Source organism: Scomber japonicus, chromosome 22 (assembly GCF_027409825.1).
Source record: "Scomber japonicus isolate fScoJap1 chromosome 22, fScoJap1.pri, whole genome shotgun sequence".
Lineage (NCBI taxonomy): Eukaryota > Metazoa > Chordata > Actinopteri > Scombriformes > Scombridae > Scomber > Scomber japonicus.
Genome location: NC_070599.1, coordinates 20,687,970 through 20,712,885, shown reverse-complemented (window position 1 = coordinate 20,712,885; position 24,916 = coordinate 20,687,970). Strand labels below are relative to the sequence as shown.

At 41.7% G+C, this 24,916-nt stretch overlaps 1 protein-coding gene across 1 annotated transcript in view; it reads right to left on the bottom strand.

Annotated features, from left to right (window-relative positions):
• dysf (dysferlin, limb girdle muscular dystrophy 2B (autosomal recessive)) overlaps positions 1 to 24,916 on the bottom strand; it is a 126,904-nt gene that overhangs the window by 27,148 nt on the left and 74,840 nt on the right. Inside the window, exons 44-48 of the mRNA XM_053343150.1 lie at positions 18,099 to 18,197; positions 4,999 to 5,127; positions 3,918 to 4,073; positions 3,507 to 3,598; positions 47 to 217 (exon numbers count right to left, since the gene is read on the bottom strand). Coding sequence (XP_053199125.1) covers positions 47 to 217; positions 3,507 to 3,598; positions 3,918 to 4,073; positions 4,999 to 5,127; positions 18,099 to 18,197 — 647 coding nt within the window. The remainder of the gene's footprint in view (positions 1 to 46; positions 218 to 3,506; positions 3,599 to 3,917; positions 4,074 to 4,998; positions 5,128 to 18,098; positions 18,198 to 24,916) is intronic.

The following is a 24,916-nucleotide window of genomic DNA, read 5'->3' as shown; positions in this document are numbered from 1 at the left end:
ATCTAATTTTATCTTGGACATGAACGCCACACGGTTGACTACTCACACACAGTAGGACTGCGGCAGGCCACACATGGCTCCGTATTTGGACAGGAAGCGGTTCTCCAGGTCGATGACCGTCTCTCCGATCTTGTCGTCTTTGGTCAGCATGTCGTGGTCGTACACCATCACATGCAGGTCCTTCTCCACGGGGAGCGAACAGTTCAACTCGAACAACCTGGGAGAAAAAAAGACGGAGAAGAGTCAGAACTTTTATGATGAAGACTTTGAAGAAGAGTTCCAAAACCAGATCATACTGGATCTGGAACTGTCAATCATGTTTAACCCTCCTGTTGTCCTCGAGTCATGGAAAGACAGGAGTAAGGAGGAAAAGAGGAAGGAAGCAAGTTGAGAAGGAAGGGAGGAAAGAAGGAAAGAAAAGAGTAAGGAGGGAGGGAGGGAGGGAGGAAGGAAGGAAGGAAACGAGTAAGGACGAAAAGAGGAAGGAATTTAGGAGAGAAGGAAGGAAGGAAACGAGTAAGGAGAAAGGAAGGAAGCAAGGAAGGATGGAAGGAGGAGGAAGCAAAGAAAGAGGGAAAAAGGAAGGAAAGAAGGAACAGTCAAAAGAGATGGGGTCAATTTTACCTGGGAGGACAACAGGAGGGTCAACATTTCATAACATGGATTTCACATGTTGCAGCAGGAGGAGGAGATGTAAGTGATGGAGTGAAGAAATGAAGTGAATCAGGAAGAGAAGAGAGAGAGGGGATATGGGCAAGAAGGAAGCCTCTGTAACTGCCCCTATGTAACTCCTCTTTCTCATTCATGTATAGCAATGTTCTCCAACCCTGCTCCTGGAGAGCTACTGCCCTGCATGATATGACTTTTTATGAGAAAACTTCACCGATGCCTGGCTTTGCATATGAAGGAACTTGCTCAGAGTATAGAATAGGAAAGAAAGCGTTTACTGCCAATCAATCAATCTTTATTTGTTGTATAGCGCCAAATCACAACAGAGTTATCTCAAGGCACTTTACACATAGAGCAGGTTCTAAACCGAACTCTTCAGGTTTTAACTTTAAAGAGACCCAACATTCCCACATGAGCAACAGTGGCGAGAAAAAACTCCCTTTTAACAGGAAGAAACCTCAGGCAGAACCAGACTCAGAAGTGGGCGGACATCTGCCTCGACCGGTTGGGGTTGAGAGGAGAGAAAGGAAGGATAGAGGAGAGAAAGGAAGATAGAAGACTACTGTCATGACATTAGGAGTGCTCCTCTTGCTTAGTGTATTAAAAACATAGTAAAACAGTCTTACATAACCCCGCAATACAAGCCCTAAAATCAATAAATATATATTGTGATGCCTCTGTGCCCCTATATAACTCCTCTTTCTCATTCATGTATAGCAGTGGTCTCCAACCCTGCTCCTGGAGAGCTACTGCCCTGCATGTTTTAGGTATCTCCCCCACTCTCTAACACACCTGATTCTAATAATACATTCGTTATCAAGCAGCTGAAGCTTGTCAAAGGGCTTGATAACAAGTTAATTATTAGAATCAGGTGTGTTAGAGAGTGGGGGAGATGTCTAAAACATGCAGGGCAGTAGCTCTCTAGGAGCAGGGTTGCAGGGTTGGAGACCACTGAGCTCAGACCTCCCTGCTGACTGTCTACACTCTGCTTCTCCCCACAGGAACCATCTTCTGTTTGGTTTAGCTGTGGTTATCTTGCTTTCTGCATATTATAACACCCTCACACACACGCACGCGCTCACACACTCACACACACACACACACACACACACACACATGCACTTACACTACCGATGCCACTGATATCCACACCTCATACTGAAATTACTCTAATTCGGCACAACTTTTAATTTGGTCTTTTATTTTGTTAAATGATTATATGGTGTGTCTCCTTTTTGTTGTGGCCACTAGAGTCGGGTCATAACAATATATATAAAAAAAGGATAGAGTCTTAATAAAAATCAGTGCAGTATAAACTGGATTAATATGAAATATTGAACATGAATAGATGTGATTCATGAGAAAGACATGATATTATTGCACTTCTTGAGAGTAAATATTGAGATGTAGCACAAGGACAGTTTACATATTACATGCTGAGCTGATTGCTTTTTAATGGAGTTTACAGTTCAGACGGCCTTGAGAAAGAAACAAGTCTGGTGGTCCGACTTTTGAATGACCTGCCGGAGCTTAGAGGAATGGGTCAGAAACAGGTGGTGACCAGTGTGTGAACAAGTCTTGTACAATGTGTGCGGTTAGTATCTGGTCTAAACGTCGTGTCATGTTCGGAGTTTTCTAGCAGGACTGAAAGCTTGTTTAATGTATGCCAGTCTGATCCTCTGCTCTCCTCTCTGTCCTGATGCTGCGATTGGTGTGTGTGTAGCGACCCCTACTGGTGTGCAAATGAAAAACACACCAGAGAGAGAATGAGGAGAATGGAGTGATCAGATCATTTAACATATCAAAGATTGGGAAGATAAATCCATATAAGTGTTGAATATGAGCATGTAGTCAGTTGACCACTCTCTCGGTCTGACTGTACACTCTCCGCAATGTCTTCATGGAAAACATTAGTGCCTTAGTTTCAATCTGAGTAATGTGTTTGTGCTGGAAATGAACAAATCCACCCATCATTTAACATGTTAAATGAGGAGAAGGTGCAGTGTGGCTACCTCATTGATATTTTATGACATGTTTTAAAAAGTCTCAGTCGTATGTGACATTTAAAACAAAAACCAAAAAAAAAAAAAAAGGGAAAGAAAACGACCTCACATTAAATGAGAAAACCCCCAAAACGCTGCATGGCAACAGGTGGTGAGGGATATTAACTAATGTTACATTTAGACAATTATCTGGTGTTTACAAAGTGACTTTTGGTTGTAAAGTTAATGTAAAAATGACATACAAGTTTATTAATCGTCTTGAGAGAAATAAGACGACAAAATCTAATCACTTGATTTATAACTGAAGCTGGAAGAGTTATTTGTTATTAAGCCTCCTGTTGTCCTCGAGTCAAGGAAGGAAGGGAGGAAGAAAGAAGGGAGGGAGGAAGGAAGGAAAGGAAACAAGGAAGGAAAGAGAGAAGGAGGGAGGAGGAAGGAAAGGAGGGAGGAAGGAAGGATGGAAGGGAGGAAGGAAGGATGGAAGGGAGGGAGGAAGGAATGAAGGAAGGAAGGACGGAAGGAAGGAGGGAGGGAGGGAGAGAGGAAAGAAAGAGAGAAGGAGGGAGGGAGGGAGGGAGGACAGAAGGAAGGCAGGAAAGGAAAGAAGGACGGGAGGAAGGAAAGGAAGGAATGAAGGATGGAGGAAAGAAGGAATGCAGGAAGGAAGGAAGGTAGGACGGAGGAAAGAAGGAAGGCAGGGAGGAAGGAAGGTAGGACGGAGGGAGGAAGGACAGAAGGAAGGGAGGAAAGGGAAGAAGGATGGGAGGAAGGAAAGGAAGGTTAAGGAAAAGAAGAAAAGAGGGAAAGAGCTTAGAAGTAAAGGACATTACATACTTTCCAAAGACGGGGTCCAGAGTACAGGGGATGTAGTTTTCATGGTCATTGATCGTCTTCTTCCCCAACGTGATCTTCACATATGGATCACACTACAAACACAAATAGATACATGAGCATTATTGTGTTATTGTAATTCATCAGTGTGTTTGTGAATCTGTTCATTAATCAGACACTTCTCTCTCTCTCTCTCTCTCTCTCTTTCTCTCTCTCTCTCTGTCTCTCTCTCTATGTCGCTCTCTCGCTCTCTCGCTCTCTCTCTCTCTGTCTGTCTCTCTATCTCTCTGTCTCTCTCTCTCTCTCTCTCTCTCTCTTGCTGTCTGTCTGTCTCTGTCTCTATCTCTGTCTCTCTCTCTCTCTCTCTCTCTCTCTCTCTCTCCCTCTCTCTCTCTCTGTCTCTCCTCTTCCTACCTTCCCATGTGTATCTTTGGGCTGCAGCCCTTCAGCCTGGATGATGTAGACTCGGACCAAACAGTCCTCGATGCCGTTGGGAGGAAGCTTTCTGAACTGTCTGGGCGGGGCGGCGACGGAGGGGTCGTCTGGCAGGGGGTAGATCTTAAACATACCCTGGTTGATGAGGGCGGGGGCGGACAAGGGAAAATAAAACATTTAAAATTAAGTAGAAATGAGAAAGATGAATGGAGCAGAACTGCGCCAAACATTACATAGTAAACCGTAGCATGATGTTATGAAGCATGTGACGTGTTATTTATTATTCATTATTTTAGTTTAACCTGAATTATGATCAAATGTTTTAATAGTGCATGTAAACGTGACACTGATTTCAATGTTTTCTATGTCATATTCGGTCCTACCTGTGTGCCAAGTATGATATTACTTTACTTATAACCAGAGAAAGAGAATAAGAAGAATTATACTCTATTTCTCTCGATACTGCGGCTATGATGTATTGGTTTTTATATGAAAAAACAGAAACAGAGTCAAAGTCCACATTTTTATATAAAGGTAAAAGATATTTGAATTGGTTTTCGGACATGCCGTTTAGTGATGTGACTTGATGTGACATCATGTAGCAAACTATCACATGCCGTGAATGTGACTTTGTTAACTCAAAGATGAGGTATACTTTTATTTAAATTAGGCTTATTGACCATCATTTCAAAAAACAAAAAGTGTAAAACCTTTGGTAATAAGTTGAAATGAAGTTGGTTAAAAGGTCTAATACAGAATTGGGTGATGATTTATACTTTATACTTTATAAACAGTCAAATCAGACCAGGTCAATTTTGACCAGGGGGAACAAAATTTGCTCATTCGAGGGGAAGAAGTAACGTTATGTGAAGATATAGCAATGCAATACAGTGTAAGACAGCAAAGAAATGCATTGCACTTAACATAAGAGCACAGCAAAGTGACTCTTAATTGGACTCAAACAGAATCGACCATGGTGCACCAACAAAGATGGGACAAGGGAGAAGACAAAAGAAAGCACAAATTCTATGTAATATAACAGAAATGATTAAATTTGTACCTTGAACTCTCCCACCACTGACGGATCTTCTCCTTCATCCTTCATCCTTCCTCTGTACAGTTTGAATGTTTGACAGAAATCGGAGAGACCCTCAAAGCCGTTGACCTTCTCTAACTCCCGGTCATACACCTGAGGAACATGAGAAGGAGTTTATTACAGCTTATTCAGCTGAATTCAGATGTTTTAGTAGTCTTGTTCATGCATGAGAAGAAACTTGTTTCTGTGTTTTGAGAACTACCAATTTAATCTTTAAAGTCAAACGCGCACATACACACACACACACACACGCACACACACGCACACACACACTTTATTTTTAACAATCCTCATCAAGTTGCCAACAGAACACACACAAATTACTCTAAATGGCATCATAGCTGAGTATTGGCCAGTGTAATTCCACTGGTATTGGATTAAAACTGCAGCCAAAAGCTACTCAACATTACATTACACTCACACTGCAGGGGCGCTGGCACGAGACGAGTGTGTGTGTGTGTGTGTGTGTGTGTGTGTGTGTGTGTGCGCGTGTGTGTGTGTGTGTGTGTAAATGCATACATATCTGGGCAGGGACGCATATGTGTCAAAAGCACAAAAAGATCCATTTGTTTTCATTAGTAGTGTTTGTTTACACCAGTCACACACATACATATGCATATATACACGACACATACATAAGTACACGACACGCACTGAATACACACATTCCCTCATTGTTATCCTTCCGTGGAAAAATGACAGCTCTGCGGTGAGACGCTTAGAGAGGGAGCTGGAAACAGTGCTTCACTTCAGCATCAGACCAGCAAGACTACAGTACTCTCCGGTGGGAGCGGAGGCGGGGGGGGGGGGGGGGGGGGAGTATAGATGGAAAGAAAGAGGAGGACGAAAACTACAAAAAACACCAAAAAAAGGACAATAGTAGCTCAACAAGCAGTTGTTAGACACAGATCTACTTAAGATGGTTAAGGTTGAAATGAAAAGAAGAAAATTAAGCAAAAAGAATAAAATATTTAAGACTATGGATGTTCATTCTTGTCCTTTGGAAGAAAATCTAAGCACAAATTTCTACTTCATAGCTTCAAAGCTTTCGACTGTATCTCATAGTCTTCTTTTGGCAAATGAAGCTGACTCAGACGGATGATATTTGTCGTGACTTGTCTTGTGAGCTCACCTCGGTCAAATGACAATAAGCGGTCATAAGTCAGAGGTAGATCATGAAACAAGATCGAAAGCTTCGATGCTAGTCGGTTGGGCCTTTGAGCTTCCATCAAATAAAACAGCTCGTTTACTACTTTAAGATAAATGTTGGACTGGATTGAAGGTATAATACTGTGGTAAAACCCTGACCAAAAATTTTAAAGCTGGCAATATCTAATGTCTCCAGCAATAAATTGATCCAACCAACATGTATTGTGTGTGCAACCAAAGCCTGATAGATCTTATTGCTCTCTGTGCCGTAGAGCTTCATTGTTGTCCAAAAACTATTAAAAACACATCAGTGGGCCACAACGCTGCACTGGGTGTCATGTTCCTTCATTACCTCGAACACACACAGGCTGTAGTTTATTTTGACTCAATCACACATGCCATCCCGCTGCCAGAAAAAGGCACAAGAGATCCAAATGTGTGTTAATTCGCAGCTGAAAATAGTCCCCCCCAAAAAAGCACTGTTTACTTCTGTTTGAGTAACGTTTGATGAAACTCGCTGTTCTAGGAAATGACTGAGAGTTTTTTTTTAAACTGTATTTGTGTTGGAAGTTTTTAGAGTCACCAGTTTTATACTTTAATTGTGATAAAACTGAATATTGATTGAACCTGAAGGCACTTTTTGGTGCTTGACCCATTAATCTGAAAGAAAACTCAACTTTGCAATCGTTTAATCATCTTTGTGGAATACAGAGATTGGTTCAGTATTTTTATATTTGTTATACAAAAGAGTATAAATATCATTTTATCTTTTTAATCCATTTATAGCCAAATGAGAATAATTTTTACTGGTCAAATTATTGGTCAAGGCTCTCAGTGGATTTACACAGATAACATAACAATTATCTACAGAAATATAGACATGTATTGATTGTATAGAGCTTCTGTGCTATGTGGTTAAAGGGTCAATGACGTTTATTTTGTGTCCATGTGGTTTAGTCTAATTTAAAAGGGTTAAAATGTGAAATAAACGTATGAATAACTTGCACACATTCTGTTTTTGTGGACTCAGCATCAAATTTCTGCTTTTAATCCATTTAGAGAGAATATATTAGAGGATTCTGGTAAAAATGTCTAAGTGGTGTAACCATAATAAAAACTACCAAATAATTCAACTGGCTTAAAAACAGTAAATTCTCAATAAAACACCATATCAACTAGTTTGGCATAATCTTACATTATAACTTTTATATTAAATAAAACTAATGGAATACAATTGGTCTAAATATTACATTTAATCTGGAGAATCATGGAGATCAGGAAACATTTACACCCTTTAAAGTTAAGTAATTATTAGTATAAGTCCACTTAAATACACTGTGGGTGGATATATTCAATATTTATCATTATTTTGTGGTTACACCATTTGACATTTTCAGCAGTCTTACTTTTGGTTTAAAAACAAACCTGATGCTGCTTTTAAAACTATTTTTAAAGATATATTTGTCACTGACCCAAATATAAAATATATAACATGTCAGTTGAAGAATAATATGAAAGTCTCAGAGTTTTTGTGCTAAGTTCGGTTAAACATGTCCGAGACCAAAGTCTGTACTGAGCTCCTTAGAGAACAGATTATTATGAATCTTCTCATCTGACTCACAGCAAGAACATAAACAAACAGATTTCCAAAATGTTCCTAAATTAGTCTTTATTTCATCCCTCCAAAATTAGCCAGTGGGTGTATGAATTTAATATCCCTCTTTAGTCATTCCCCCTTGTTTCCTGTCTCCACTATCAGCTGTTGACTAAAGGCAAAAATCCCCCCCCCCCCCCCCAAAAAAAAACCCAGACCTCTCATCTCTTCTTTTGTGTTTTTTTGTAAAATATGTACAAATAAGATATACTGGTCTTAAAAGTAAGCTCATTAAAATGAGTCAAAGGGGGGCAGGAGAAAGCTTATGAAAGCAATGAGATACTTTCCATCTCTTGTAACTTCTCTGTCATTAAAAAAAAAAAAAAAAAAAAGGGGGAACAAAGAGGTTAGTTCAGAAAGAGCGATGCGGGAGATGAGGAGAAAAAAAAGGGAGGAGGAAGACGAGGAGGAATGAAGGGTACGTGGTCTCAACATTTTGGGTGGAGAAGGGGTGAAAGAGTTGGAAAAGTAGTGTGAGGATGAGTGGGGGAAGGAGGGGACAGGAGGGAGAGAGGAGAGAGAGAGAGAGAGAGAGAGGGAGAGACGGGAGAGAGAGAGAGGGAGAGGGAGAGACGGAGATAGAGAGAGAGGGGAGAGAGAGACGGAGAGAGAGAGAGAGAGGGAGAGGGAGAGACGGAGAGAGAGAGAGGGAGAGGGAGAGACGGAGAGAGAGAGAGAAAGAGACGGAGAGAGAGAGAGAGAGAAGAGAGAGACAGAGAGAGGGAGACAGAGAGAGAGAGAGAGAGAGAGAGGGAGAGAGGGAGACAGAGAAGAGAGAGAGAGAGAGGAGAGAGAGAGAGAGAGACAGAGAGAGAGAGAGAGTGAGTGATGAAGGGGGGATGATGTAAACGAAAGAGAGGTCTGGGAAACAGCCGTTCATTTGACTCCTCGAACACCAAACCCAGTACCAAGGGAGAGAGGGGACGAAGAGAGAGAGAGAGAGAGAGGAGAGAGAGAGAGAGAGAGAAGAGAGAGAGAGAGAGGAGAGAGAGAGAGAGAGAGAGAGAGGAGAGAGAGAGAGAGGAGAGAGAGAGAGAGAAGGGGGGTGGACGGGGGTTGAGGGGGATTAGACAAAAGCATCGGGGCTTTAGAGCTGATATGTGATACATCCAAGTCTGATTCTTATGCTACCATAGAAGAAGAAGAAAGATCTTGATTTAATATGTATCTGGCATGTTTGAAATAACAGGTGTAACCTTCTGACCTCGGCACAGATACAGATACAGACGGCCTCGGTTCAAAGGAATAAGATTATAATAAAATAATAAGACGTAAGAGATATTCTGATCTGATGGGACATTAAGTTTAACTGCTCCTGAAACTGACCTGACGCACTACGTTAGAGAAGCGACGTCTCGCTCGGATTGGAAGTGTTGGAATTAGAGAAATGTTCATAACTCACTAAACTATCTTCGGTCGAGTTCGTTCCTTCCTTCCTTCCTTCCTTCCTTCCTTCTCTCCTTACTTCCTTCCTCTTTTCCTCTCTCCCTCCTTACTCCTTTCCTTCTTCCTCATTCATTCATTCATTCATTATTCCTTCTTCCTTCCTTCCTCCTTCCTTCCACCCTTCCTTCTCTCCTTATGTCCTTCCTCTGTTCCTCTCTCCCTCCTTACTCCTTTCCTTCCTTCCTTTCTTCCATCCTTCATCATTCATTCCTTCCTTCCTTCTTCATTCCTTGACTGTTCCTTCTTTCCTCCCTCTTTCTTTAATTTTTCCTTTGTTCTTCCCTCCTTCCCTCTCTTATTGCTCCCTCCTCCTTCCTTCCTTCCTTCCTTCCTTCCCTTCCTTCCTTCCTTCCTTCCTTCCTTCCTTCCTCATTCATTCATTCCTTCTCAATTTACCATTTTTGCTTGTTCCCTACTTGTAGAAATTCATTCAATCAGCTGGAAGTTTGAAGAAAAGCAATGAAGAAGAAGAAGAAGAAGAAGAAGATGATGATGATAAAACATGTTTGATTTACTTCAGGTTTAGTAGCACCCCTGTACCTTACAGCTGAGGTTTTATGAACTGATGATATCTGCAGGAGCAAGAAAGTTTTTTTTGGCTGAAAAAATACATTTATGGGATCACAAGCCAAAACTCATATTGTATCCATATATCTTAGAGCAAGGCCAAAATAAAACCTATAGTCAGGCTACACACAGGACAGGAGCTTTAAAGATGCTTATATAAAAGATAACAGGTGTGTTTGTCTTTAACCCTCCTGTTGTCCTCCCATCTCTTTTGACTGTTCCTTCTTTCCTAAATTTTTCCTTCGTTCTTCCCCTCCTTCCCTCTTTGCTTTATTCCTCCTTCCTCCTTTTTTCCTCTTTTCCTCCCTCCCTCCTTACTCCTTTCCTTCCTTCCTTCTCTCCTTCATCCATCCCTCATTTCCTTCCTTCCTCCCTCCCTTCTTAATCCTTTCAATCCTTTCCTTCCTTTCTTCTCTCCTTCCTCTTTTCCTCCATCCTCCCTTACTCCTTTCCTTCCTTCCTTCCTTCCTTCTGTCCTTCCTCCCTTCCTCCTTACTCTTTTCCTCATCCCTCCTTACTCCTTTCCTTCCTTCCTTCCTTCTCTCCTTCCTCCCTTCCTCTTTTCCTCCATCCCTTACTCCTTTCCTTCCTTCCTTCCTTCCTTCCTTCTCTCCTTCCTCCCTTCCTCTTTTCCTCCATCCCTTACTCCTTTCCTTCCTTCCTTCCTTCCTTCCTTCCTTCCTCCTCCCTTCTTTGAGTCAGTTTAATGCAGCTTTGTACGAGGAAAAGAAAAAGATATTTGTAGTATTTCATCAGTTCTTTGAGTTAAAATGTATATTTTTATTCCAACTACTTTTGAGTTAAAAAGGAAGGATCACAGAATAATCTACGCTAATCTTATAGAAACTAACTGACAAAATTTAAGTTGTTTTAATACTTTTTTTTACCTCCTGAGCTCTTCAGGGTTTTTCTTTTAATTTGAGATGAACAAAATCAATCAAATGCTATCTGTGTGAAGGTGCCGCGGAGGTGGAGGGAAGTTAAAGAGGTGTAAAAGCTTTTAGGAAGGTTGAGATGAAAGACAAGTCTGGAAACACTGGCTCACCAGAGTATACGAGCTAATACTGATCCTCCTGCGCCAAACCCAGTACCAGCGGATAAAGGTGAAGAAGAGGTGAAAAAAAAGGAAGGAGAGAGGTGAAGGTGAAGTCATAAGAAAGATGGAAACAGCAGCGTATTTGTGACAGAAGCAAAACAAACCAATTTTACTGTCAAGGAAGAGAGGAAGGAGAGGGGGTGAAGAGGTAAGACGTGATCCAAGGATTTCTACCCGAGAGGAGATTGAAGAGGACAGTCCAAAGAAAGTGAAGAGGAGGAAGAAAGAGATGAGGTGAAAATTGAGCAGGTTGATGCCAGAAAAACAGGAAAGAAAACTGAAAAATTGGGATTCCAGTAATGAGACTCAACCTCCTGACGTACTGGAAGAGGGTTATACATCTAATTAATTTAAGGAAGCGTCACTATAGTGGTTAGCTATGAGTCAAAAAGGGTCTTTTATACAGAGATCCTACATTATAGCTATAAAGAAGGTCAGTCATTAAGCCTTTTATACTGAAAAACCAATAAAGCTGGCGTCAAATGCCTCTGTCTTTATCTCTTTGCTCCTCATTGTCTTATTTTTATCTGCCATGTTTGGTTTTATTTATTTCTTTAAAGCTACTTGTAACATTATTAAGAAAACGTAAAATAAAGAAAATAGAAAATAAGAAAAGTGTATTATTATATTATATTATCTATAGAATAGGTTTTATCCTTTTTTTTTAACCCTCCTGTTGTCCTCAGGTCAAGGAAAGGAGGAGGAAGGGAGGAAAGAAGGAAGGAAGGAAGGAAGGAAAAGAGGAAGGGAGGAAGGAAGGAGGTAAGGAGAGAAGGAAGGGTGGAAAGAAGGAAGGAAGGAAGGAAGGAACGGAGTAAGGAGGGATGGAGGAAAAGAGGAAGGGAGGAGGGAGAGAAGGGAGGGAGGGAAAGAGGAAGGAGGTAAGGAGAGAAGGAAGGGTGGAAGGAAGGAAGGAAGGAAGGAAGGAAGGAGGAAGGGAGGAAGGAGAGAAGGGAGGGAGGAAAAGAGGAAGGAGGTAAGGAGAGAAGGAAGGGTGGAAGGAAGGAAGGAAGGAAGAACGGAGTAAGGAGGGATGGAGGAAAAGAGGAAGGGAGGAAGGAGAGAAGGGAAGGAGGAAAAGAGGAAGGAGGTAAGGAGAGAAGGAAGGGTGGAAGGAAGGAAGGAAGGAAGGAAGGAAGGAAGGAAGGAAGGAAGGAAGGAAGGAAGGAAGGAAGGAAGGAAGGAAGGAAGGAAGGAAGGAAGGAAGTCTGGCTTTTAGTCTCGGTTGCATGATCTCAATCTCTGAAAAAAATACAGCTTCAAAAAAAACCCACACTGGTTTCACTGGTTGTTCCACATCTCGATGGCTGGGTCTCCTTGTTCTTCAGACTAAGTGCTATGAGGACAGAGGCCTTCTCTATTGCTGCCCCAAAAACTGTGTGTTCTTCCTCTCTGTGTGAATGAACTATGTTGTGTTTTAAAGTCCTATATAAATAAAGTTGAAGTTGAAGTTCAGGGTACAAAAACTGCAGAAAAAGCTGTAATTATAGTCTAAAGGCAAGGGAAGTTTATTAGTATAGTATAAATTAAAGTGCAGGGTAGAAAATATGAAAGCACGACCATTGAAATTTACCCTACTGCATTCACTTGGGTCAGAAATGGTTGTGTATATATGTTTATTTGTGTACAGTGGCGTGCACAGACTTTTTGAAGGGCAGGGGTAAAAAGAAAAAAAGGGCACATACAGCACATTCTCTCCACTGAAGAGGGCACTTTAGTGCACGTTTTTACCACCCAAGAGGGCAGTTTAGCGTGTTTTGCCAACCAGGAGGGCACCTTAGCACACATTTTGGCTCCCAGGAGGGCACCTTAGCACACGTTTTGCCACCCAAGAGGGCAGTTTAGCATGTTTTGCCAACCCAGGAGGGCACTTTAGCCCACGTTCTGGCTCCCAAGGGGCACCTTAGCACACCTTTTGGCTCCCAAGAGGGCACCTTAGCACACCTTTTGGCTCCCAAGAGGGCACCTTAGCACACCTTTTGGCTCTCAAGAGGGCACCTTAGCACACCTTTTGGCTCCCAAGAGGGCACCTTAGCACACCTTTTGGCTCCCAGGAGGGCACCTTAGCACACGTTTTGCCACCCAAGAGGGCAGTTTAGCATGTTTTGCCAACCCAGGAGGGCACTTTAGCCCACGTTCTGGCTCCCAAGGGGCACCTTAGCACACCTTTTGGCTCCCAAGAGGGCACCTTAGCACACCTTTTGGCTCCCAAGAGGGCACCTTAGCACACCTTTTGGCTCTCAAGAGGGCACCTTAGCACACCTTTTGGCTCCCAAGAGGGCACCTTAGCACACCTTTTGGCTCCCAAGAGGGCACCTTAGCACACGTTTTGGCTCCCAAGAGGGCACCTTAGCACACTTTTTGGCTCCCAAGAGGGCACCTTAGCACACCTTTTGGCTCTCAAGAGGGCACCTTAGCACACGTTTTGCCTCCCAAGAGGGCACCTTAGCACACCTTTTGGCTCCCAAGAGGGCACCTTAGCATACGTTTTGGCTCCCAAGAGGGCACCTTAGCATACGTTTTGGCTCCCAAGAGGGCACCTTAGCACACGTTTTGGCTCGCAAGAGGGCACCTTAGAATACGTTTTGGCTCCCAAGATGGCACCTTAGCACGCGTTGTTGCTCCCAAGAGGGCACCTTAGCACGCGTTTTGGCTCCCAGAGGGCACCTTAGCACACGTTTTGGCTCCCAAGAGGGCACCTTAGCACACGTTTTGGCTCGCAAGAGGGCACCTTAGAATACGTTTTGGCTCCCAAGATGGCACCTTAGCACGCGTTGTTGCTCCCAAGAGGGCACCTTAGCACGCGTTTTGGCTCCCAGAGGGCACCTTAGCACACGTTTTGACTCCCAAGAGGGCACCTTAGCATACGTTTTGGCTTCCAAGAAGGCACCTTAGCACAAATTTTGGCTCCAAGAGGGCACCTTAGCACACGTTTTGGCTCCCAGAGGGCACCTTAGCACATGTTTTGGCTCCAAGAGGGCACCTTAGCACACGTTTTGGCTCCCAAGATGGCACCTTAGAATACGTTTTGGCTCCCAGAGGGCACCTTAGCACGCGTTATGGCTCCCAGAGGGCAGTTTCGCACGCGTTATGGCTCCTAAGAGGGCACTTTAGCACACGTTTTGGCTCCCAAGAAGGCACCTTAGCACAAATTTTGGCTCCCAAGAAGGCACCTTAGCACACATTTTGGCTCCCAAGAAGGCACCTTAGCCCACGTTCTGGCTCCTAAGAGGGCACCTTAGCACACGTTTTGGCTCCCAAGAGGGCACCTTAGCACACATTTTGGCTCCCAAGAGGGCACTTTAGCACACGTTTTGGCTCCCAAAATGGCACCTTAGCAGGCGTTTTGGCTCCCAAGAGGGCAGTTTAGCATGCTTTTTTTAAACAAATGGGCCACGAGGGGGGGGGCACGAGGGGGGCCCCCTTGTGGACACCACTGTTTGTGTATTTAGGTATGTACTTACTCAAAAAATTGGATTTAATGGATTAAGATACTTAAAATTCCAGGTTTTAAGCAATAACTGTGTCACAGTAACTTTCAGCATAATTTGCTTTGACTTAGATTATTAGTTTGGCCTTTTCAGCTGGTTTTTATGAATTTAGCTATTTCCTTAGTTCATTTTCTAGTTGACCTCCATGATGGCGCCAAACAAAAATGCAAAAAAAATGATGCAACTGCAAAGCTTCTGCGGCGGCGGCTGCGGGGGAGGAGATGGAAACAGAAAACAGAAAGGTGACAGAAAATGAGGTGAGGCTGAGAGAGGAAAGGTGAGGATATTAAGAAAGTGAGTTTCCTTTTTGGGTCAAAGCGAGGCTGGAAAACTGCCTTTTAGCTGACTTGTCAGAAGGCAGATGGAAGAGAGGAGGAAGGAGGATGAAAAGAGAGAGAGAGAGAGAGAGAGGAGGTGAAAGGAAGGTAAGGCAGGTTGGAAAGGTTGGAAACAGTGGCTCATCTTTCCTGTGACAGTAGCAGATCTGAGGAGAATAAAGGAGCAGCAGAGGAGAGAAGAGAAGGTGGGAGGTGGGAGGGAGGAGGGGTAAATAAAAAAAGGAGGCACAGCGTAGGTGGAGGAGAGGGTGGAATCAGCGGCTCATTGGTCGTTTCACTACTTTCCATCCAACTGTCAAGTGAATTTTGAGCAACATTTTGAAATGTCGCAAAAACTAAAAAAGACGACTTGGATGAGTTTCCATTGGCCGGGTGAAGAGATTTAATAGGCTTCCTGAAAGAGGGAAATACACCCACCAGAAAAATGGAGAGAGCCTTTTAAGGGTCAATGGCTATTGGGCAAGCTCTTATTGTTCGCCTTTTAGTTTTAGCCAGATCTTAATGTTTTCATCTGAAGCAAGAAGAGAAGAAGAAGAAGAGAATGGACTTGAACATTTCTGGTAGTTTGATGCTCATTTTTAAACACTTTTCCATGAGATAGACCTCGGAAATTGGCCATTTATTGTTCTGATGCTTCCAAAATTGATCACACCACAACTGAATAAGTCACTTGTTCAGCCTCTGTATTACTTGTATGTAGAAAGGACAGAGTTAAGGCTGCTGCACTGAAATGGCTTTCAAGGGAGATGTTAGAGCTCTAATTTAAGAGTAATAAAAAAAAGGCCAAATTCTGACATGATTAGTCATTTTGTTTGGGCATCAGTCAAAAAGACTGACGTGTGTTTCTCCCGATGGAAGAAAAGGTCGGCGTTTAGGCCGAGAGAATCGGGATAAGGGTTGAGGGGAGCGTGGGCGATTAGCGGAGGGGCTCCTGGGACGGCGACTGAACCGTGGCGAGACTCTAAAAAAAAAAAAGAACGAGACTATACAGCAGACAGACAGACAGACAGGCAGACGTTGACGAGGGCTGACGTGATCGCTGGTTTCAGACTCGCCGAGGTCGGAACGTAGACTCCCCCCGCGGCGTTCCTTAAGCGAATTCACCACGGATGAGTCATCGCAGTCGTTTGTATAGCGGTCGGAATGTCACGGAACCGGACGGCGAGGACGGGGCATGAGAAGAGAGGGGAAAACGAGGGAAGGATAGAGGGACAGACGGATGGATGACGATAACTGGCAAGAGGGCAAAAATGTGATTTAAATGGTGAAGTTTGGGGCAACAAGCAAAACATTTAAGGAAAATGGAACAAAGGGCTCCACTGTTTCCATCTCTGTTCGATTTCCATCTTTCTTTTCCTCCTTTTTTAATCTTCTATCACCTTTGACCAATGTTTCTCCTCCTTTCTTTCTTTGACTTTCTTACCAACAGACACATAAACTTTAATTTGGCCTGGATTTACATCTGGCAACCTTAACTCATAAACACCTGTATCCACGGAGACCAGTTAAAGAGTGTCAGTGATTCATAATTTAGTCATTAAATGTCAAAAATAATGACAGCTAAAATGAGTTTCCAAGTAGCATCATGCAGGGTTTTAAAGGTAGAAAAAACACATTATTTTAATTCAATAAACCAATAAATAAATGAGTAACTATTTATTTAATAGCTCCGATTGTATTCCAATCATTTCTGATATGTAACTAGAATTTCTCAGGAAGCTTTCTAGTAATTTGGTCAAAGTGGTCAATTGGCATGCGTCCAAATCTAATATCTTATATAACCTCAACAGGCTTTTTACTAGGAACACAAAAAGAAGAAATTCCTCCAGAAATCAACAACAGCTCATGAACTTTACCCAACTCTAACTGCTTTCTTGACAATATCAGTTCCTTGTTCTTAGAGACTACTTTCCCTATAATTACAGTTATTCCCAATATACTTACTATGAAATTACACAAAAATGATGCTACTGGTAAAATAAAGCATCTAAGAAACATAGACTGAGATGATTTAAGAGATTATTGGGGCTGATGTGAAGATCAACGTGAGGTAAAGCCTCTGGAATCCCAATAAAGGGAGAAAACAGTCAATATCTAAAGATTGTTCAAACCATAGAACGTATAAAAGAAATGGACGTAACATCCATGACGTCACCCATTGGTTTGTGGACTGCTGCTCGGAAGCCAATAGTTTCGAATCTAGGCAGCGCCATCTTGAAAATTTCAGGTGCATGCTGGGAAAAATAAAAACACAGATTCTACTTATATGGGCATGAGGTGGAGCCATGGGCGGAGCGGGGAGGTTGCTATGGTTGCGAGGGCTGGATCTCGAGGACATTGTACAATCAACCTGTCAATCAGGACGTAGCCACGCCCTAATGCATACCCTGCTTTATCGTCAAATATAAAATCAGGGAGGCCAAAATTTCACAAATGAACATCATACTGCACTGAAGAAGGCTTTAAACTAGCGATTGAGACCATAAACACATTTTGAAAACGTTTACTGAGGTTAGAAATCAAGTGAGAAGTTGGTGAATTCTCCATTGACTTGTATAGAGACGGTCGCCCCCTGGTGGCCTTTTGATAGAATACAGCTCTAAGTTACTTCCACGTTGGCCTCATTTCAGAGGACCAGAACTCCATGCCTGGTGTGTGTGTGTGTTTTCCCTTATATTGGATTCCGGAATGTTGCTATGATGTCATGTAGAATGTAGAATGTGACGGAACTCCCCGCCTGGTCACTGGATTAGAAATATCATGAGATCACGCAAGAATCCTCATTGGACGCTGATTGGTTTGATGGACATGAGTGTATAATTTGAAGTCTATCAAGGTAGTTTCTCGCCAGCTAGTATTCTACATTTCCCACTTCCTGTTAGTGCTAGCTTGAGCTGAGAGATTTCTATCAATATGTGGTAATGGGGGTAAAGCATTTTGGGAGATGCAATGGTAAGTAACACATATAAATTTACCTCTAAATATAATTTGACTGGTTTAAATCCAGTTGCTTTATGTCTAAATACTGAAAACATCCATATATAAGCAATCATGGCATGTTTTCTACCTTCCTGCAGTGACAACAGCATTGATTATTATTATTATTAGTACACAAGCTAAAATCATTTAAAGCTGTGTTTTACCTGATAATTGATTGAAGAGAGATTATTTTATTTATTATATTTATTTATATTTATTTATTTTATTTTCTGTCCATTAATCAGTCAATTCAACACATTCGTCACTTTGTTATTTCTACACAGATATAGAAGATTCAACAGAGCTTTTACTTCAGTCTTTCTTTCTTTCACTTCTTGTCTTACCTTCAACGTGTCAAAGCCTCTCTCCAGGTAAGTCCCGCACTTGTTTTTCTCTCCAATCGAGGCGTAAAACTTACTCCACCAGTCCATGAACTCTTCTGCCTGTTGGTGAGAAATTCAGGAGGTTGACAAAAGCACTGAAACATGATTTTTTGAAAGTTGAGATGGGGCGACGTAAGTCAGTAAAAGAGTTAAAACCTTTTGAAGAAGACCGTTTTTAAAGCCAATGTTCTCAAATCCAGGACAAGAAGTTAAAATTTGGTGTTTTTCTCCTTTATTCATGGCTCCAAACTTCATGTTTTTATCATTTTATGTTCTTCTTTAACCCTCCTGTTGTCCTCGAGTTAAGTAAGGAAGGGAGGAAGGAAGGAAGAAGGAAGGGAGGAAGGCAGGGAGGAAGAAAGAAGGGAAGGAGGAAGGAAGGGAGGAAGGAAGGAAGGAAGGAAGGAAAGGAGGAGGGAGGGAGGGAGGAAGGAAGGAAGGGAGGAAGGAAAGAAGGAGGGAGGGAGGGAGGAAGAAGGAAGGAAGGAAGGACGGAAGGAAGGAAGGAACAAAAGAGAGAAGGAGGGAGGGAGGAAGGACAGACGGAAGGAAGAAAGCGAGGAAAGAAGGAACAGTCAAAACAGACGGGGTCAATTTGACCCGGGAGAACGACAGGAAGGTTAGATATTTGCATTGAATATCTTTGACTGACCTGTAATGCAAAGAAACTACATCAAAGATCATCTCTCTCATTACTACCAAAACTAAAACTACTGTGGCTACTGAAACCGGCTGCATTTCACGGATTAACATCTGAACATCTGAACTCCTGTCATGACCTTTGACCTTTTACACACATTAAAGCCCTGTAGTGAATGCCAGTATAAAGCAGTGCAGACTCAGAAAAAAAAAAAACCAAAACCACGCTTTTCATGATTTTTTCCAATGATCGCATAGTAACGTGGAGTTCGCCAACTCACGTCAACACAAGTAAAAATTGCCTCTGGTGGCTCCATGGCATTAAGGTCATGGTATACGGGCGTTCTGAGGCAATGGAAACAGACGACGTTGAGATGAGAACAGGCACAAAGTAGGCAAAATCAACATCAGAAGAAGCACGTTATGGTTCAAAAATGTTTTTAAAAAATGTGCTAATGTATGTTTATACACGAATGAAAGGAATTCCTGTTTTTCATCACTTCTCTGTTAAATATCCTGCAGCCACATAGAAAGACTCTATTTGTTCCATGTATTATCTTTTCCCCTCTTATAGCAACGATCGACCAGCACATAGGGGGTAAAAACTTGAGCAGGATGAACATATTTATTAGTTAACAGTGTTCAAATTAAGCTATTGTGTCTCTGCTTGTTGTTTATAGTTATTATTTATTACCTGGATGCATCAACATCATTTTATTTATTGCATATCCGTCTGTCATGGAAAATATGGTCTTATGGAAGTTATGGAACCAGTCCTTCACAGGTTGGTGGTCCAGACTGGTTTTTGTTGTAGTATCGTATCGTATCGTATAGTACAGTATCATATAGTATAATATAGTATAGTATAGTATAGTATAGTATAGTATAGTATAGTATAGTATAGTACAGTATAGTATAGTATATTTTATAGTATCTCATCAAATATGGCAGTACAGTATCATATAGTATAATATAGTATCATATAGTATAGTACAGTACAATATAATATAGTATCATAATATAGTATTATATAGTATAATATTGTATAGTATCATATTGTATAGTAGAGTTACGTTTTAACAGAAAAGGGACATTATTTAGGGAGTTATTAATCACAACACCGAACCTCTTATCAACAAACAACTAACCGGACATTCTTTACCGTCATATTGGGTATTTTAGTGCCATTAAATGGGGCATTTTTACCCCATATTTAGAGGCATTTTAGTGCTGTTAGAAAGGGCATATTCCTCTGTTTTTTTTACCATATTAACCCAAAACATGACCTTTTCCTAACCGTAACCAAGTGTTTTTTATTGTGCCTAAACCAGACCAATTGAACCCAAACCATGAAAAGGATTAATATATCACCTGCAAGCAAAAAAAAGTTCCTCCATTTTTTAAATTGATCAAATCATCTTGCACAACTAATACCAATACACACATGTATCAATTCCATGCTAACAATAAATAGACTATTGACTATTGGCCACATCCATTGAGAAGAGGACTCGATATCTCATTCAAAACTTTCTGCATAAAATAAATTTGGTGCTTAAAAAAAAAAATCCTCAGTTTGATGGACGTAATTATATAAAACTCATTATTATGACATGATTATGATACTTTTATAGCACAGTTCTTTATAAATAATTACTGTTTCGTGCTTTATTGTAATTTAATTAACTATTTTAGACAGGCAGGATATAAATGCTGTGGTACTGTATGTGTCATTATTTCATCCCACTATACAAATACATAATGAATGAATAAATGAACATATTTAAGGTAACTCATCCAATCATCCACATGCATAGAAACCTAAAAAAGCTACCAGCACTCTCCATTTCGACACCATTTAAAGAAACACTCATTATTACTATTATGATTTAACTTTCCTGTAAACTCGGACTTACCCACTGTAACATCTAGTGTCCGCATTGACAGTAAAAAAAAAAAAAAAAAAGGGTCAGACAGTAATTAGGGTTTCATCACATTACTGCACAATCACTCAAAAAGCAAAAACCCACACGCTAAAATAACAAGATTAAACACATTATAAGTAGCTTTTCAACACATTTCTTAATACTTTTTCCCTCATAACACATCAAGAGTTTCATTCCAAAAATGAAGCATGAAAAAAAAAAAAAAGAAATCCCAGTATTACAAAATGACTGCTGGCATGAAAGTAAAGGCCGTAAAAAGTCTTACTATTACAGCGATGAGTCATCCTGAGGTCGGAGCCGCTTACAATGTCGTTCTGTTTCGCAGGATAAAATATCTTTGTTTTTGAAATTTTTTGACTGATGGCTTTTTGAGGTTTTGGACACGAGTCATTTTGATTTATACAATATGATTTTTTTTGGAGGAGGGATACATATAACATTTTTGAATGAAACCCCTGTTATGTGTTTTTATCAAGGCGTCATCCATCAAATCTAGTAAAAGTCTGTTCACATTGGCAACGTCAAAGCAGCCTATTTAAGCATTTTTGAGTATTTTCTCACAGAAACAAAAAACTGCATGTGTGTGTGTGTCCAAGTGTGTGTGTTTCTAAGTGTGTGTGTGTGTGTGTGGGTATTGACAGCAGCCCCGTTGGCCCTGACGCAACGAGGAAACAACGACTACAAAGATGGGGAATACCGAGGGGACAGATCAAACTACCAGACTGCCCCCTCACACACATACACACATAAAAACACACATTTCAGCCCGACCCGTCCCCGCCCTGCAACCTTCAACCCTCCGAGGAACACTCCGAGCTTAAAACACACTTGTGACGCATGCACCACTTTTTCCTTTGTGTGTGTGTGTGTGTGTGTGTGTGTGTGTATAGACATAAATGTAGAACAAAAGTGCTCTTATGGCACCGGGTTGGTGTAGAATCCCCTTTCTCCTACTTCCCACAGACTGAGAGACACACTTATAAACACACACACACACACACACACACACACACACACACACACACACACACACACACACAGACACAGACACACACACAGACACACAACGAGGGGAGAAAACTATGGAATTCCTCATTTTTCCAAAGTGGCAGCATGGCATGGAAAAGGGCAGCACGTGGCGTTTAACTAGGACATAACGCACACATACACACACACACACACACACACACACACACACACAAACACACACACAGGCATGGCGCTCTGTGTCTGAGGCTTGAAGTGTCTGGTGTGTGTTAATGTGCCCTCTGTGTGCAGCCACTGCCAAGCATTGATGACAGGGGCGCCAGAAATTGTGCGTGTGTGTATTAGTGTGTGTGTTACTGTGTGTTAGTGTGTGTGTGTGTGTGCCCACCAGTGTGCGTCAGGGTGTGTTCGCTCAAGTCCACAACTCCTGGTTCAGACAGATTAAGGCCGTCGGTGGAGTGTTCCAGACTGTATTAAAAGGACACGCTTAAGGGATCACACACATAAACACACACACACACACATACACACACACACACACAGTGGTCTGTTCAGGGTGTCAGTGTGGTTTGCAGCCTATCATTACGCCCTGCAGGGAAAGCCAGGCTAACCAAAGCAGACTGGCACTGCCAAGAGCTCTGCAAGCACAGCGGCTGGATTTACATAAGAGCTGCTGAGCTGCTTCGTAAATGTGGGGAAACCCCTTCCACAGCAGGGTCAGAGGTCAAGGCAGCGCCACTGGAGCTGGGAGAGGCTGTGCAGTCGCCCATGAAGACATGTCTTTCAATTCCTCCTTCAAAAAGTTAGACAGTTAGACTGTTAAGGAGCTTTTTTTTCTTTGACTCATAAAGTCAACGATTTATCCACATTTATCACCGCAAAGTTGCTCCGAAGCAGCCGACAAAGCGTAAATGCTTGGTGATAATCTGTGACCAGAGTTTAAAGTTTAAGCCCTGACATTTCACTGCCATTTTTCACATTTATATATTCCCTCATTTGGCTGACACACTTTTGTCTAAAGTGGCGTAGAAAATGAGGTAAAATCCAAAGTTACTCTCCAGACTAAATGTCACAAGATTCAATTTGAACAACTGAAGGTAAACTCAACATAAAGTATTTTAGACAAGTGTTTTTCCAACCATGAAGCTCCAGAACAGCTTCAGTCCTCCTTTTTTTAGATTATCCAAGTTTCTGGATCTCTACTGGAGGCATGAACAGCAATCTTCCCTCATTTGGAGTTTGATTGATGGTGCAGAGCTCTTTCTAACATGGCCATAATTGTTGAAACAGGTTGAGATCTGGTCCCTGTGAATTTGGTCTTCATTCCTCTGGAAGACGCTGTGATTAACAACACGCTCCAAAGTGTGCAGCTTATGCTTCCTGCAGCGGCCTTTTCATTGGTGCACTTCACGTTGAGGGATTTACAAGTAACTGATGACCGCATGAATGTAAATACCTGGTGAAAACGGTGTGGTTACGATATATTTCCCGGCTTTTTACAACTCAACGAGGATCGCTCGAACGCTCCAAACTAAACAACGAGCTGGTGCACGAGGAATTAAGCAGCGATGGCCAATAATGTGCAAACAGTCTGCAGTTTTAATTACAACCAAAGACTCCACCTGTGGAGGTCATCAGCTGGAAGAAAATCCTGCAGCCTGGAAAAGACACAACGCCATGTTAGGGCAAAAAAAAAAGCTTCTTCTCAATCACAGCTGGAGACTTAGAAGCCAAATGTCCTCCCTGTTATGACATATTTGGTCTAGACATGTGGACTTTGGAGGGTCCAGCACCTGAATTGAGACACAGCTTCAGTAGCTTGCTCAGCACGAAGGTTCGGGTGCTTTGAAAAGATTTTGCTGAACCACCGAGCCCCAAATCTGCACAGATTTTCTTTGGCCCCCAAATCTGTATCTGTGAAATAAACTGGTTAATGTGAAGAATGTGGAAAGACTGGGATCGATGTTTCAGCAGAGCTGTTTGTGTGTTTTGTCATTCGCTCCACTGTGGTTTCAAGGCAGAGGACCAAAACCTCAAGTAAAAATCTGTGGCATTTTCACATAAATAAATGTCTTCTTTGCTATCACTGATTGACATTACACAGTAGTGACTCAATCTATATCCCGTTCCTGAAAGCTTTTCCATTTGCTGTTCTAAGCTCCTGCTGTCTGGCAGCTCCTTTTCTTTAAAAATCATTCTGACGTGCAGGAAATGATGCATAGCAGCTTTCTGGCAGTTTTGAATAACCTAAAGAAGAACTGGGTAGTTAGCGTTAGCAGTGATAGCCACCTCTGTATTATAGAGGGACTACCACTTTATATGATCCACTCAGTAGCAGTTTGCATTTAAAAAGAATCATATGTTCACGACTTTGACTGGAAGTTTGTTTCTTTCTGCAGAAGAAACACCAAGTTTAAAATTGGGGTCAACAATTTTTGTGTCTTTCTCAAACTGAGTATCCAACATATCCAGAGTTTTAACTTCTCTTCTTAACTATCTTTTCTTTAAGATTTTTTTTTCAGCATAGACACCTTTATTCAACAGTAGACTGACAGGAAACATGGGAGAGAGCGGGGGTGTGTGACATGCAGCAAAGGACCTCAGGCCGGGATTCAAACCGGGGTCGGCTGCGTATATGGCATGCGCTCTAACCACTCGACCACCTGCGCACCTATATGTTCATGACTTTGACTGGAAGTTTGTCTTTTTCTGCAGAAGAAACACCTAATATAAAATTGGGGTCAACAATTCTTGTGTCTTTCTCAAACAGGGTTTTAACTTCTCTTCTTCTTTTCTTTCATTTCTTAATGCAGTTTCTTCTGTCACTTTATCTGTACCTGTAGTTTAAGGAGGGGATGCAGTATATGCTTTATCGATCTGTATAACTGTTAAACTTCATTGGTCTGTAAAACATCATTAATGCTTTCATGTCTCATCCTCCACAATGACAGACAGACAATATCATTTTAAATAATCAATTTTTTTGGCTACCTGACACTTTTTTATTTGACATTTGCAAACACATCTACCCTAACATCAGTATTACTTTAAAATCGTGTGTCTGGCCAACTTCAAATCAATATAAGTCCAATATCCACTCCTCTTTTGGCTCTCTAGTCTAGTGTCCACCAACTCCTGAAGGAAAAGTCTGGCTCTTTAGCCGCTACGTGCTCCATTAATGTTTACCAGAGAGTCGGTAACTTAATC